The sequence below is a fragment of the Mixophyes fleayi genome, chromosome 1, assembly GCF_038048845.1.
Source record: "Mixophyes fleayi isolate aMixFle1 chromosome 1, aMixFle1.hap1, whole genome shotgun sequence".
Lineage (NCBI taxonomy): Eukaryota > Metazoa > Chordata > Amphibia > Anura > Limnodynastidae > Mixophyes > Mixophyes fleayi.
In genome coordinates, this window is record NC_134402.1 from 127,268,387 (window position 1) to 127,283,056 (window position 14,670).

Below are 14,670 nucleotides of genomic sequence, written 5' to 3' on the forward strand. Positions count from 1 at the left end.
ACTCAAGTACTAATTAATGTGCTTCTTTCAATTAAATTTTTTTTTTTATTAAATGTGAATACTATTACTTTAATATCAGGAATGGATAGGGAAAAATAGATGTATTTATTAAATGTGAATGCAATTAATTTAATGTTGGGGCTGGTTGCAGGTGGAGTGGTAACATTCCAGGATCCAGGCAAGCAGTAAGTGTGATAAGGGCATGAGCAGCAGGCGGTAGTAAAAAGCTGCAAAAACAGGTAGACGAAAGCAAATCTGCCAACTGATTCCGGTGGCACAGTCCCGATTAAGGCGACTGTCCTCTTAGTTAGGGCTTTGTGCCACTTCACACTGCTCTGCTTATGAAGCGGTGATGCATGCACTTAACAGTAGGTGAGTGGAAGGGGTGGAGAGCAGCTTTGCAGTAGCTAAAATGATAGCCATGCCTTTTGCATGGACATGCCCACTCTGGTGAAAACACCCTCTAGAATTCCTCATTTGCCCCATCTATGGGTTGAACCAGTGTACATGAAATTTCAGCCTGTCAATTCACTAGAATCTAGAGCATCACAAAATTTGGCCAAACTTCATGAATATGACCATGAAGTACCTCAGTGATGTCACTGCTTTCTCATGAATTGATAGGTTATGTTTTCAAAAATATGAGATCAGCACACAAAATGCCAGCCTCCATTATGTGTGGATAACTGGTTGTAATGCCAGTCTCTCAAACACCTCTTTATCTATTGCAGCCTCTTTTATCTTAGAGCTAGGTATACTCATCATTAGTTTGTGACTGCGAGAAGGCAAAGTCAAAAGACCAAGATCAGGAATCATATCAGTAATAACAGTACAAAAACTGTAGGCAAGCAAGGTCAGTACTGGAGGAGTGCAATCAAATTATAGGGTTTAGACCAGTGTTGGCTAACCTGTGACACTCCAGGTGTTGTGAAACTACAAGTCCCAGCATACCCTTCCAGCAATAAGCTGCTATGTATTGGCAAAGCATGCTGGGACTTGTAGTTTCACAATTTCACAATACCTGGCGTGTCACAGTTTCGCCAACACTGGTTTAGACCTAGTTGATGTTCGGGATAACAGTATAATAATGGGCACACAGGCAACTTAATCTATACTGTGTAATGTATATATGCACGTTATATGCAAGAGTAACCATCTATACATGGCATTCACCCATCAGAACGCTTGAACGGGTCATGTTGCACCTGCCTAGTAGCGCGTTCACCACCACGTTGACACACAGCCCAGTGAGGATCATAAGTGACAGGAAAATGAACGCTCATCCATCTAATCAATTGTACAAGTTCAAACCCTCACGATGGTGCACTTGTTTTTTTAAATTACCGTGGAAAAAACACAAATAATACACAGTAAGAAGACAGCAATGATTTAGTTCAGTAAAATGTGTTTTAATTATAGTGTTAGAGTTACATTGAGACCTGCAATTAATAATAATACTTGTCACATGTGATCATTCTGCAAAGGTCCTTTTGTGTTAGCTTTAACAGGTGAGCAATTGAAGATTACAAGTACTCGGCTTGTTTTATAGCTGTTGTATTCATGATTTGTTTGATGCCACAAGCGATTTCCCTTTTAGGTGGGGACATGATGCAGGCTCTCTCCTTTGTTGGACTGAGGCGTGTGTTTATCAGAAGGAATATAAATGATTTATACCCTAGGCAGTAAGGGAGTAAGCTGTAAACGTGTCACTACATGCTATTTCCCTCTGTCGGTAGCATTCTGCTGTATAATTGTTCATCCTGCAATTTCACTTTCATTATTCTGATATAAAATAGTATAATTTGCAGAACTGACATTTTCTGCAATGTGTTATTCACTCAGCACAGAAACACTGATGTGTACTTAGCAGGTGCTGTTCTTCCTTTGGCATAAATGGAACCATAATGCCATAACAATACCATTTTCCTGTTCTTTACTTGTTTCTTCTTCTTTTTAGTACATTATGATGCTTCTTATCAATTTTTGTTTTTGTAAGTGTTATTATTCATTTTTCATGTTATGCACTTTGTCTGCATGTAAGCCATATCCAAATTGTTTAAACAAATAAAAAAAATGTCAGTGGGGGACGGTTATTCCTTCTGTACTCAGGAACCATTGCTGTGCCTTTCTTCAAATACTGCATTATTGTTGTGTGGGAATGCTGTGAGCTTCTTCCCATTGATAATAGAAATCCCTTTGATTTCATTCACACTGCTGGGTCCTCATTGTGCTAGGCAGTAGCTAGGGAAATGTTGTTTCCTTAAGTATCTATTTCTATAGTATGTATTTTGAAATATTAACTTCACATTAGTAGCAGGTCAAAACAATGGATACCAGACTTTGTTAGGAAATTATATCTAATCATGTAAGTATCTTATCCATTGGCATGGCGTTTGCGTAACAAAACACAAATGCAAACTGCATTTGAACATGCATATAAAAGCTATGCATTTGCACATATGTGTTAAATGTTTTTGATATTCTGTTTGTTTGCATTTGATGCATGTGAATGCATCAAGAACACAATTGGTACAGAGCTAAATCCTGCTGGGAGGGGACTTTAACACTGTTATGTTTCAATCTCTAGGCAGATTTGGTACACCCTCATCTTTAATTCCAGTACCAGGCTCCTAATCTCTAAATAATATTTAAGAGTTCTTGTAGTCAATGGCTAATGTTCTGTCCTCACTATAAACTTCCCTTTGGCCAAAGTATAATCAGACAGACAGCATAACCACTCCTCAAAAACATGTGAGATCAAGTGGTAAAACTGTAAAAAATAAATGGTAGAATGCAATCACAATATGATGAGATATGATGCGGTGCAAACATGATAGCATGGCATAACTGCATAACTTGACAGAAAATCTTACCATCGATGCTGTGCTAAGCGGTGGAATATACTGCACCTCTGACTAAACATGTTAGAAGTAGGATAGAGCCCTGTCATTTACTCAAGGTGCATTGAGAACTAACTACGGAGGCCTGAGTTGTCCAGTTAAGCTGATTCTAGGCTGGCCATTAGATGGCGTTTACACGGAAATAAATGCATATGTAAAACAATAGTGCTGAATACACAACAGTTAAAATTCAGGTCCAAGATTTCACTGTAAAAAGATGAAGACTAATCAGGAACAGATGTTCCACTTCTCCCAATCAGCAAATTTAAAGATCCAAAAACTTGTCCTTATGTTTCTGAGAGTTCTCAAACCAGAAAGTTTCTGATAGATCACAACATATATATATATATATATATATATATATATATATATATATATAGTATACTGTATATAATGTATGATATAAGGCTTTGATTTTCCTCTGAAGAAGCCACGCTTGCACAGTGGGGTAACACGTCAGCAATTTAAGAAATTTTAACTTTTTATTCTTCCCATATTTTCTGCCAGATGATGAATGAATATCTGCAAGCATGTAACAAGCTGTTATTGAAATTGTATTGTCTCCAATGCACTGATCTTTTCTGTATGACTTTACCTATTCAATACATTGTGGCTGATTTGATTAATTTGATTTAGCAGCATCCCTTGACCCCGATATGGAAACATATGCAACCATGGCCTTATCTGTGTGGAGTTTGTATGTTCTCCCTGTGCTTGCGTGGGTTTCCTCTGGGTGCTCCGGGTTCCTACCACACTCCAAAAACATACTGGTAGGTTAATTGGCTGCTATAAAAAAAAAAATTGACCGTAGTCTCTCTCTCTCTCTGTCTCTATCTCTGTGTGTGTGTGTGTGTGTATGTTAGGGAATTTAGACTGTAAGCTCCAATAGGGCAAGGACTGATGTGAATTCTCTGTACAGCGCTGCAGAATCAGTGGCGCTATATAAATAGATGATGATGATGATGATTATATGTAACCCTCCAAGGTTCAACAGTAACATTGATAGATTTCTACACATCTTAGAAGAGTATGCGACCCTTATTTTGCAGATTTAGAAAAATATATAGTATCCCACTCTCTCTGCATTTCCAATACCTGCAAATGCACAGCTTTATTCGATACCAAACCCAAACCAAGACTCTTTACAAACACCCTCTTTTTGAAAAAAATGTGTATCTACTTGGTAGAACATAAGGGTACAATTACAGCCATCTACCATTCTGTTCTAGCCCCTGATCCACCCACCCGAGAGCCACATAAAGAAGCCTAGGAAAGAGACCTAGGGGTGTCACTGGGCAACGACGGAGTCTATTATCAAAAAACGCATGACTAAAGCATCCATCAATGTAGAAATTTGTGAGAATTCAGTCAAAAGCTACTTGAGAAGGTACACCAGTGCTGGAGATATTGTGTAGACGTAGGCACATTTCTCCACATCTTCTTAGATTGCCCCATTATTTGACAGTTTTGGAACATCACCCTAGTTCTAATTGAACAGATCAATGAAGTCCACGTGTCTAGTGATCCACTTACATTTCTTCTCAACAAACCTTTAAATCTCTGAGCAATCCCAGTGATAAACTAATAATGCACATTTGTAATGCGACTAAGCTAGTAGTAGCTAGAGAATAAAAAAAACCTTCCTCTCCATTAAAAGCAGCTTTGTTAAACTACATCTGGCACATCTCCTCTATGGAATACATTAGTGGCTAGCTAAATAACACATTAACTAAATACTGTTAATATGGAGCATTATGCTCCATCTCCCATCTTGGTAGTGATGTCCACTGTGATCAATGTGATCAAGTGAAGACAGGAAGTGGTGCAGCCTCCAGCCATCCACATCACTCTACGAAGTATGCACAGACAGGAAGTTCAGTTCTCAGCATGTTCTTCCAGTGACAGCTAAACTGAAAAGACATTTTGTGTAAGATATATATATATATATATATATCTACTATATAAATGCCTAGTGGCGTGTGTGGAAAAAAAAAACCAAGCTGCAGCGCCACCTGCTGGGCAGAGTTATACACTGACCTATATATTTCTTGAAGGAGAAGTGACAGTTGGGAGTGGTTGGTGGTTGCCGGGGGTGACAGTGGGGAGTTTTTAACACCTTAAGTAGCTTGATGAAGGATGTGGCGATGAAGATGAAGGATGAGGTGATGGAGAAAAATGATGAGGTGGTGACATGTGGACAAACCAAGTTAAAAAAAGGGCGCTTGCGTCGGGAAGTAACGCTCTTCCCCTGAGGAGGCCTGTGCTAGGCCCAAATGCATGACAAGAACCTTTTTAACACCTTAAGTAGCTTGATTTGACTAGAATGCATGAGTATCATGCACGGGTTAACTTTATATATATATATATATATATAGTGAGCGGAGGCACAAAATATATATGAGAAACCTGTTCTCTGATATTGCCCACAATATAAACTTACTACCAGCATATATTAATGTACTATAATAGTGTTAAGTAGATTGACTGCATAAGCTTGTCATACTGCCTGTTTGTTGCAGTCAGTATTAACTGTAAGCACCTGTATATGTATAGTTCATCTGTTACAACTAAATGTGTGCCCCACAAAAAAAATTTAAAAACACCACAGCATCACTCCATCCATACATAATATACTATATCTCTTCTGTCTCGATAGAAATTAACCTATAAATAATGGCAGAGCATATTTAAGGTCACTGCTTGTTTATTTGGCAAAACTTTTAACAAACACTGTTTACAATAATTGTACAACAATATTAATGTGTCACTTTTTATAAATGTAGCGCTGCACAATAAAAGTTTTTTTTAAAAATTGTTATGATTGATATCATGTCAGGTATTTAGGTGTCTTCGTTACGGGCTCTAATAGCTAGTACAAATGTCTGGCTGCAGTAAAATAGGGCATGTGTTTATGTACTTAGGGACTGTTCAGTGTTAGGCATGGTAAGAAAGGTGTGCATTAGTCAGGGTTGACTTTCAGGAGATCATGTAAGGTTGACAATATTAAACCAGTTTACAAACATTCCCCAAAGACCATTTACTTTTAGGCTTTATTTGTGAAGTGATCTGGTATCTATCAAATTTGGAATTCAAAACTGGGATTAGCTCTTTATTTAAGGGCTTGGTTGTATGTAAATAGTTGCTATTTTAAGCATTCCATACCTGCTACTGTGTTTGTGTATTTAGGTTTTGTACTGTGACGGAAATGTTACTAATTTACTTTCGAGAATATTGCGTTTTTCTTGCACATTCATTATGGTTTTCTAGTCATTATATTTTCTGTTGAGCTCTGTTACCCCATTTGCATGCACAGGAATAGCTTGGTGATACAACTCGGTGATAGATTGTGGATCTCAGTGATACAACTGGGTGATAGATTGTACGCTGTCTCTAGCAGGGCCTTCCTTCGACTTGTTTCCTCCCTCCACCGCTTCCCAACTTGCCTCTTGCCCTACCCTTGTCACCTTTTGCTATTCTTGCCATCCTTGCAATTCCCCAAGAATCCCCCTTTGTAATATGTCATGAATTAAGTTACCCGAGCTGTATTACTACTTGTATTTGTTTCCCACATGCTTTTCAGTTCTATTTGTGCTATGTAAATTGTGTGATCTTGGGCAGCACGGTGGCTCAGTGGTTAGTACTTCTGCCTCACAGCACTGGGGTCATGAGTTTAATTCCCAACCATGGCCTTACCTGTGTGGAGTTTGTATGTTCTCCCCGTGTTTGCGTCGGTTTCCTTCGGGTGCTCCGGTTTCCTCCCACACTCCAAAAACATACTGGTAGGTTAATTGGCTGCTATCAAAATTGACCCTAGTCTCTCTCTCCCTCTCTGTCTGTGTGTATGTGTGGGTGTATGTTAGGGAATTTAGACTGTAAACTCCAATGGGGCAGGGACTGATGTGAATGAGTTCTCTGTACAGCGCTGCGGAATCAGTGGCGCCATATAAATAAATGATGATGATGATAATGATCTTTTATTTACTTATGTAACACAAAATACAGCCATAGAAACATTAGTGCATGGATGCATTCTTTTTCACAAAAGTCAATTTTACATATAGCTGTAAGCAGGTCCACAATGCCTTCCCTGGCCATGCAAGAGATGTGACATAAAAAACATATGAGATAGTGTAGTGATAACTAACAATAGTCCTGATTCTCAGTCCCTATCTAAGCACAACATAATGTGTGCGTGACTTGGTCTATAGGGTGAAATGTAGGCGAATCTGGGGCAGAGCTTATTTTGCCAGTTTTTACTTTTTTAAATGTTAAATGTTTTACCTTCCATTGTCTATTAAGATTACACAGAAATCCAGTAAGTTATTGCCAATATTCATAATGTCCTCTGTACTCTTGATATCCCTTATACATTCACTAGATTGCTTGCTAGTCAGTATCAGATTAAGCACTAAACATGGTAGCCCGCCAATATAAACTGTGTAGCAAATATGTATTTGCTCAGTGAATAACAGCAGTGAAAAAGTGATGATATGAGAAAAACAACAACTGACTAGTCAGGAAGGGGATTGTGCAGCTATACAGAGTTCTGTCACAGAATTGGCAAAACTGCAGAATGTTTAAATGAAGTGTGACAAGTAGATACGGTACTGATTATAGAGCCAAGGGAGTGAGTCTACAGGCTCCATTTATGTCAGTCTGGTTCTGGGGTAAGCACAGGGAATGTCCACCAATCATCTTACAACACTAGTATTGTATCTATGCCGGACTGGAGAGAAGAACACTACATAATACTATGTTACTGAAACAATGGTTTGATATAATTTATTTTCCTTATCACATAAACTCAATGCTTACAAGCTATGTTGCAATAATTGAAAGTGAGAAAAAACTTCCACAAGGTGAATTAAGGTCAAATAAAGCTCATATTGTGTATTGATTTCTGTACTGTAGTAATTTTTTCCTGTCAATTAAACACTGCAATATTATTATCATACAATTTTCCCAAAATTAGATCTAACTTCTACTAAGGGAATCCTAGTGAAGAATCCCTTTCAGTTTTATGATTCAATGATGGTTATTTACTGACGTGAAAGGTGCAAATCTACACTAAAACCATAGCAACCAATGAAACATTTACTTAAAAACCATAGCAACTAATGAAACATTTACTTATCTATAAGCGAATTCGTGATGAAAGTTCATGCAAATTGCGTTTCACAACAGAACAGACCATTTCACAGAAGTGCAAATTTCCATTGCTACAGTCTGCAAATACTGGTTTACATCCACAAGTCCACGCAATGCTATTACTCGCTGTATTTGTATCCTTGCAGTTTGCAGAATAGAGCTGGGACACTGCTGTGTGGTTGGGTCTGAGAACATTTATGGCCAAATTCCAAAGAGGAAATATGTAAAGGTCACTCTTTTGTGTGTAGAATTGCACCATTGAATGATATTACCTCCACCTGATTATTATTGATTAATGGCATAAGAAGGTTGAACAGTAGCCAGAGTGATACAAATTTGCCATTGAACAGCTTTCCAGCTCATGTTCTATTATATTATTTGAACACAAAGTACTGCCAGTGATATTGTAATCCCCAAGAATGTGGAAAGCCATGCAGCCAACAGTCAAATCCCTAGGGGGATTAGGTTAGTGCACCCACTAACTGGAGGAGTAAATCAAAACTCAGCTTGGTGGTAAGTGCACACTGTAGACATCTGTGGCTGTCCCAGTACACAAGACATTCAGGGCCTGATTCATTAAGGAATGTAAATGCTGATATGTGCCGTATTTTGAGATAAATTGCACTGCACATACCCAGAAAGAAACTATACGCTAGTGAACACAAGTGTATGCAATTCTTCTACAAGCGCAAAAGTCACTTCCACCAGTCCAAGATTTAATAGGCGGAAAGGGGAGGGGAAGGAGGGTATGCATATAGTCAATATACAGTAAGGGCGTGCCAACATTGAGCGCACGCAGCAGCATCCAGTTCAAGCTTTGGGCATGTCAAAGGTACATTTGCCCACACCTGTTAACTATTGAATTGAGATGTTTCAATCAGACCTGTTGCCAGAGGTGTATAAAATCAAGCACCCTGTCATGCAGTTCAGTTGCAAATATTTGTGATACAAAATGGGTTGTTCTGAAGAGCTCAGTGACATCAAGCATGGTACCAGGGGCGGGCTGGACCGGGGGGCAGCGGGCACCTGGCCCGCTCAGTCTAGCGGCTGTTCGGGCCGACCGCCTCCCCCCGTCCTCCACCGTGGATGCAATAACTTTTTTTATATTACCAACGGCCGCATCCGATGCGGCCGTGTCAGCGCGCAGGTGGCCGCATCACGTGACACACGATGCGCGTGTCATGTGATGTGGCCGCCTGTGCGCCCCCGCGCTGATATCTCCCAGCCCGCGCCTGCGTGGTACTGTGATAGGATGCCACCTTTGCAATAAGACGGTTTGTAAAATTTCATTCCTGCTGGATATTCCATGGTCAACTGTAAGTGATATTATTAGAAAGTGGAAGTGTTTAGGAACAACAGCAAATCAGCCACAAAGCGGAAGACCACGTAAAATCACAGAGCGTGATCAGTGACTGCTAAGGCATATAGTGCGTAAAAGTCGCTAACGTTCTGCTGATTCCATAGCTGAAGAATTCCCAACTTCCACTGGCATTAGTGTAAGCATGAAAACTGTGCAGCTGGAACTAAATGCAATGGGATTCCATGGCCTAGCAGCTGCATGTAAGCCTCACATCACCAAGACCAATGCCAAGCGTCAGATGGAGTGGCGTAAAGCACACCGACACTGGACTATGGAGCAGTGGAAACGTGTTCTGTGGAGTGATGAATCACACTACTCTGTTTGGCAGTCAGATGGGTGATTCTGTGTTTGGTGGATGCCGGGAGAATGTTACCTGTCTGGCTGCATTATGCCAACTGTGAAGCTTGGTGGAGTAGGGATAATGATATGGGGCTGTTTTTCAAGGTTTGGGCCAGGCCCCAACTCTCCAGTGAAGAGCAATCTTAATGCTTCAGCATTCCAAGTCATTTTGGACAATGCTATGCTTCAATCTTTGTGGCAACAGTTTGAAGAAAGCCTCTTTCTATTACAACATGATTGTGCCCAGTGCACAAAGCAGGGACTACAAAGACATGGTTTGATGAGTTTGATGTGGAAGAACTTGACTGGCCCAAACAGTATGCAAAACTTTTTTAATTTTTTTTCATTAGTGACTATATCATTAACAGGTGACAATAATTGATTTTTTTTTTCCTGTCCGTTCTGCTTACCTAGACCCATACTCAACAATAGACAGTTCTTCTGATCCACTCCTAGTTGAATACAGACTTGTGTAAATGTTAATTTTGCATGCCTTAATAAATCAGTTCCTCAGTAGGTAATATCGGAGTGCGCTGGGTATGGAAGACAGAAGGCTTCCCATTAAACAAGTGAAACTTTTAATGATTAACACAAAATACAAATGACAGTGACATATGCAGCAAGCCTTGGACATTTTTACTACTGTCCCAAAGGGACACGAATGGATATGGGTTAACCTGTCCAGGTGCCCCTGTACATTTCATTTCGGTAGACCCCCTTTGACAGGGAACTATTAATGTTCAAAGTTTTCTGCACATTTATTTATATTATTTTTTTTTAGACTCTGAAACGGGAAGCTCAAGATCTCTGTTCCAGTGCAAAAATTATGATATGAGAAAAAAAGAACTGATGAGTCATGAAGGGGATTTTGCCACTATTCTGAGTTCTGCCACAGAATTGGCAAAACTACAGAATAATTAAATGTGTCGGTAGAAGATAAGGTGCAGATCAGGGAGCCAAGTGCTCATGCAGAGGCTCCCTGTACTGGTCTGACAAGCTGTAAGATTCCTCTTACTGCTGTCAGCCAGGTCCTCAGGAATGACATTTTATGTTATTTATTTATTTTATCATCTCCTCAATGTACAGCACTATGTAATATGTTAGGGCTTTATTAGTGAAGGATAATAATAATACTAAATTATTAAAATAAGATGGTAGAATGTGCATATTTTTAGGGGTACTAATATATCCCTGGCACGGTGGTGTTGTATAAGTACTAGTGTCCATAGATGATGAATAGGTTATGCGATTGTGGTCAATAGAAGGAGGATGAATTGGATCCAGGTGTGAAGAGCATTAAAAGTGCAGGAGTTGTCACCAGCATGTTCTGCCACAGGCAGTGGCTTCCTCCGTGTCACAAGCATATTTCGCCACAGGCATGGTTTACTCAGTGTCACAAGCATGTTTTGCCATAGGCAGTGGTTTACTCAGTGGGCTCTTTCTCAAGAACATTTTTAGGGGTGTTCCCCTACAGCAATACAGGTGGGCAGTACTCAAACATGGCTTTGGCCGACCTAATGGGCTGTCCACTAAGGCACAGCTACAACACACTGGTGTAAAATGAGAACATAAGAAACACACATCTGTCCAGAGAGCCAGGCCTAAGCTACACTGACTGAAAGGAGAAGGACATGAGGTACTGCTAAAAAAAACAAACACCTGAGATTTATGTAATGAGCTGACATGGATGAATTTAATGTTTATCACCACTACAGAATAGGCAAATTGATGTGCTGGACAGCTCTGTACTATACACTCGATTCACAATAAAATGAGGTTCTGTCTTGTAGGATTTGTTATGGGTGAAGTTTGCATATATTTAAGGTTGTTTTGCAGGACATCACATTGCTGTTATCTAAGCAAGTCTCTTGCGCTACACAGATGCAAATATGATTTGAATAAGGCAGAGTGCATGTAAATATGTGCAGATAATTCCAATGTTTATAAGAAAGGTCTTTCCCCTCTGAGTGTCCACATCACCGCTTCTCATGAAACATCAACATTGTTGGGATTTGTTTTGCAAGAGTTTTAATGAACAATTGCCATGGTTTCAAGGTCACTGATGAGCAAGTTTATCTAAACGTTTCCGCTGAATAGTTGCCTAATTACGCACTTGGCAGCAAAATTTTGCAAAATTTCTAAATTTAGCTTTATTAGTTCCCAGTCCTACCCCAAACATAGCATACAGCAGAATGAATTGACCATCATCACCCCAGCACTATTCATAGACTATGAATTCAGTCAAATGCAAATTTACAAATACAGTGCTGAATGACATTGTACCAAGCAACAAGACAGAAATGGAACTTAATGATTGTATCACTGGAACTTAGCTCCTCTGCAATACAGCCTGTTTCACCACAAGTTTGCTCATCTCTAATCAAGCCTTACATATGTATGGAAAACCTTTGAGTCATCTTATTTACCCTAGTCTCTCCATTAACAACCGTCAACTATCTCTAGCTTAGGTAAACATATAAGTCACAGGACAACAAGATTCATGAATAAAAGAGTAACATTTTTTCTAATACTGTGTGGTTTGTCTCCATTATGGTTGTAACATGTCTTGCCACTGCAGCTGTGGAATATCTACTGTAGATTGGAATGTCTGTTGTCTCAGCAGATTATCATGTTGATAAATCATCTCTAATCATTAATCTAATTAGACAATGTTTTCTTTTTTTCAGGACTCCAGATTCAATGCGGAAGTCGACCAAATTACTGGATACAAAACACAAAGTATTCTTTGTATGCCAATTAAGAACCACAGAGAAGAGGTAAATAGTGCAATTTTTCCCTAAATGTTCCCATTTCTTGAGTGTATAGGTTAACAGGGACAACTTGAGCTGGCTGTGGTATTTACTATATAAAGAAATAGAATCTAAGAACAATTTAGTGTATTGTAACCCTTAAACTACCAGGTCATTGGTACGGCCGCAGCTAGAACACTGTGTTCAGTTCTGGAGGCCATATCTCCAGAAGGATATAAATACATTAGAGATTGTACAAAGTAGGACAACTAAAATGGTGCATGGCCTACAGCACAAAACTTACCAGGAAAGACTAGGGGCTAGATTTACTAAGCGACGGGTTTGAAAATTGGAGATGTTGCCTATGGCAACCAATCAGATTCTAGCTTTCATTTATTTAGTGCATTCTACAAAATGACAGCTAGAATCTGGTTGCCATAGGCAACATCTCCACTTTTTCAAACCTGCAGTTTAGTAAATACACCCCTAAAGCTCTTAATATGTATAGTTTGGACCAGAGAAGGGAAAGGGGGGACATGATAGAAACTTTTAAATATATCCCATAGATTGTAAGCTTACGAACAGGGCCTTCTCACTTCTTTGTCTGTTTTACCCAGTTTGTTTATTAGTTTACTGTGTTTCTCCCCAATTGTAAAGTGCTACGGAATATGTTGGCAGTATATAAATAAAAGATGATGATGATGATAATGATGATCAAGAGTTTTAACAAGGTACAGGACAGAAACATTCTTCAAAGGAAGAGACGTACTAGAACACAAGGACCTTCACTGAAACTGGAGGGAAGTAGGTTCAGAGGGAATTAGAGGAAAAATTACTTAACATAAAGGGTAGTGGATGAGTGGAATAGCCTCCCATCAGAGGTGGTAGAGGCTAATACAGTAGAGCAATTTAAACATGCTTGGTATAGACATAAAGATAACCTTACGAAGAACTAAAGTAGGGTTTGAGATTACCATAGGTAATAAAAAGATGGGCCAGGTGGTTTTTATCTGCCATAATTCTATGTTTATAGAAGGCTCTGGTGCTTTCAATGTGAGTAACTTACATATGTGCGTGAGTAGTGTATGCATCTGCTATAGAACAAGTCATCAGCGAGTATTTGCACCTGCCTGTAGCAGGTATACATGTGTTTCTGAATGTCTGCATGAGCCGCATTAACTGTATTTGGCCCTCATTTGCATGCCTTCCTATCAGAGCCGGTGCAAGGTTTCTCAGTGCCCTAGGCAAAATTTCAACACACACACATCAAATACCCACTTCCAAGATCATAATATGCTTGATTTTTGTAAAAATAATTTACAAAAAATCCTTACCTCATCCAGTGGTCCAGATGCAGTGATATTTGATGCAGAACGCTGTCCAGACTCCACTGCTGCCCAGGGGCAAACACAGGATTTCTGGAGGGGAGATATCCAGGCGGTAGATTTCGGAACAAAAAACTTGGTACAATAAGCCTATGTATTATGCACTTGTTAAAAGCAATAGGCATCGTCTTTCCTTTATTGGTCCAAATGGAAATGACAAGTAATCCAAACAAATGGCCCTAACATGTCCTTTCATCACACATATGTCCCGTGCATCACACTTATATGTCCGGTCCATCACACTGCTACCCCCCTGCATCACACTACTGCTCCCTCCATAACATCCCCCTTACTTCATACTGCCCCCTTGCTTCACACTGTCCCCCCTGCTTCACACTGCCCCTCCTGCTTCACACTGTCCCCCCCCCTGCTTCACACTGCCTCCCCTTGCTTCATACTGCCCCCCTTCTGCTTCACACTTCTCCCCCACCTACAACACACTACTCCCCCCCTTGCTTGACAATGTCCCCCATCCAGCACACTGCCGCCCTGCATCTCAATGTCCCCCCTCTGCATCTCAATGTGCCCCCCTGCATGTCAATATTACCTGTCCAGCACACTGCCCCCCCCCTGCATCTCAATGTCCCCTCTCTGCATCTCAATGTGCCCCCCCTGCATGTCAATATCACCTGTCCAGCACACTGCCACCCCTGCATCTCAATGTCCCTCCTCTGCATCTCAATGTCCCCCCCTGCATCTCAATGTCCCTCATCCAGCACACTGCCCTGCCCTTCATCACAATGTCCCCTATCCAGCACACCGCCCCCACTGCATCACACTGATGCCCC

At 40.2% G+C, this 14,670-nt stretch overlaps 1 protein-coding gene across 6 annotated transcripts in view; it reads left to right on the forward strand.

Moving 5' to 3' along the window:
- The window catches only part of PDE5A (phosphodiesterase 5A), a 130,851-nt gene that overhangs the window by 37,319 nt on the left and 78,862 nt on the right, over positions 1–14,670 (forward strand). For all 6 annotated transcript variants that reach the window (XM_075200328.1, XM_075200330.1, XM_075200327.1 and 3 more), the window contains one exon: positions 12,435–12,524. In XM_075200328.1, coding sequence (XP_075056429.1) covers positions 12,435–12,524 — 90 coding nt within the window. The remainder of the gene's footprint in view (positions 1–12,434; positions 12,525–14,670) is intronic.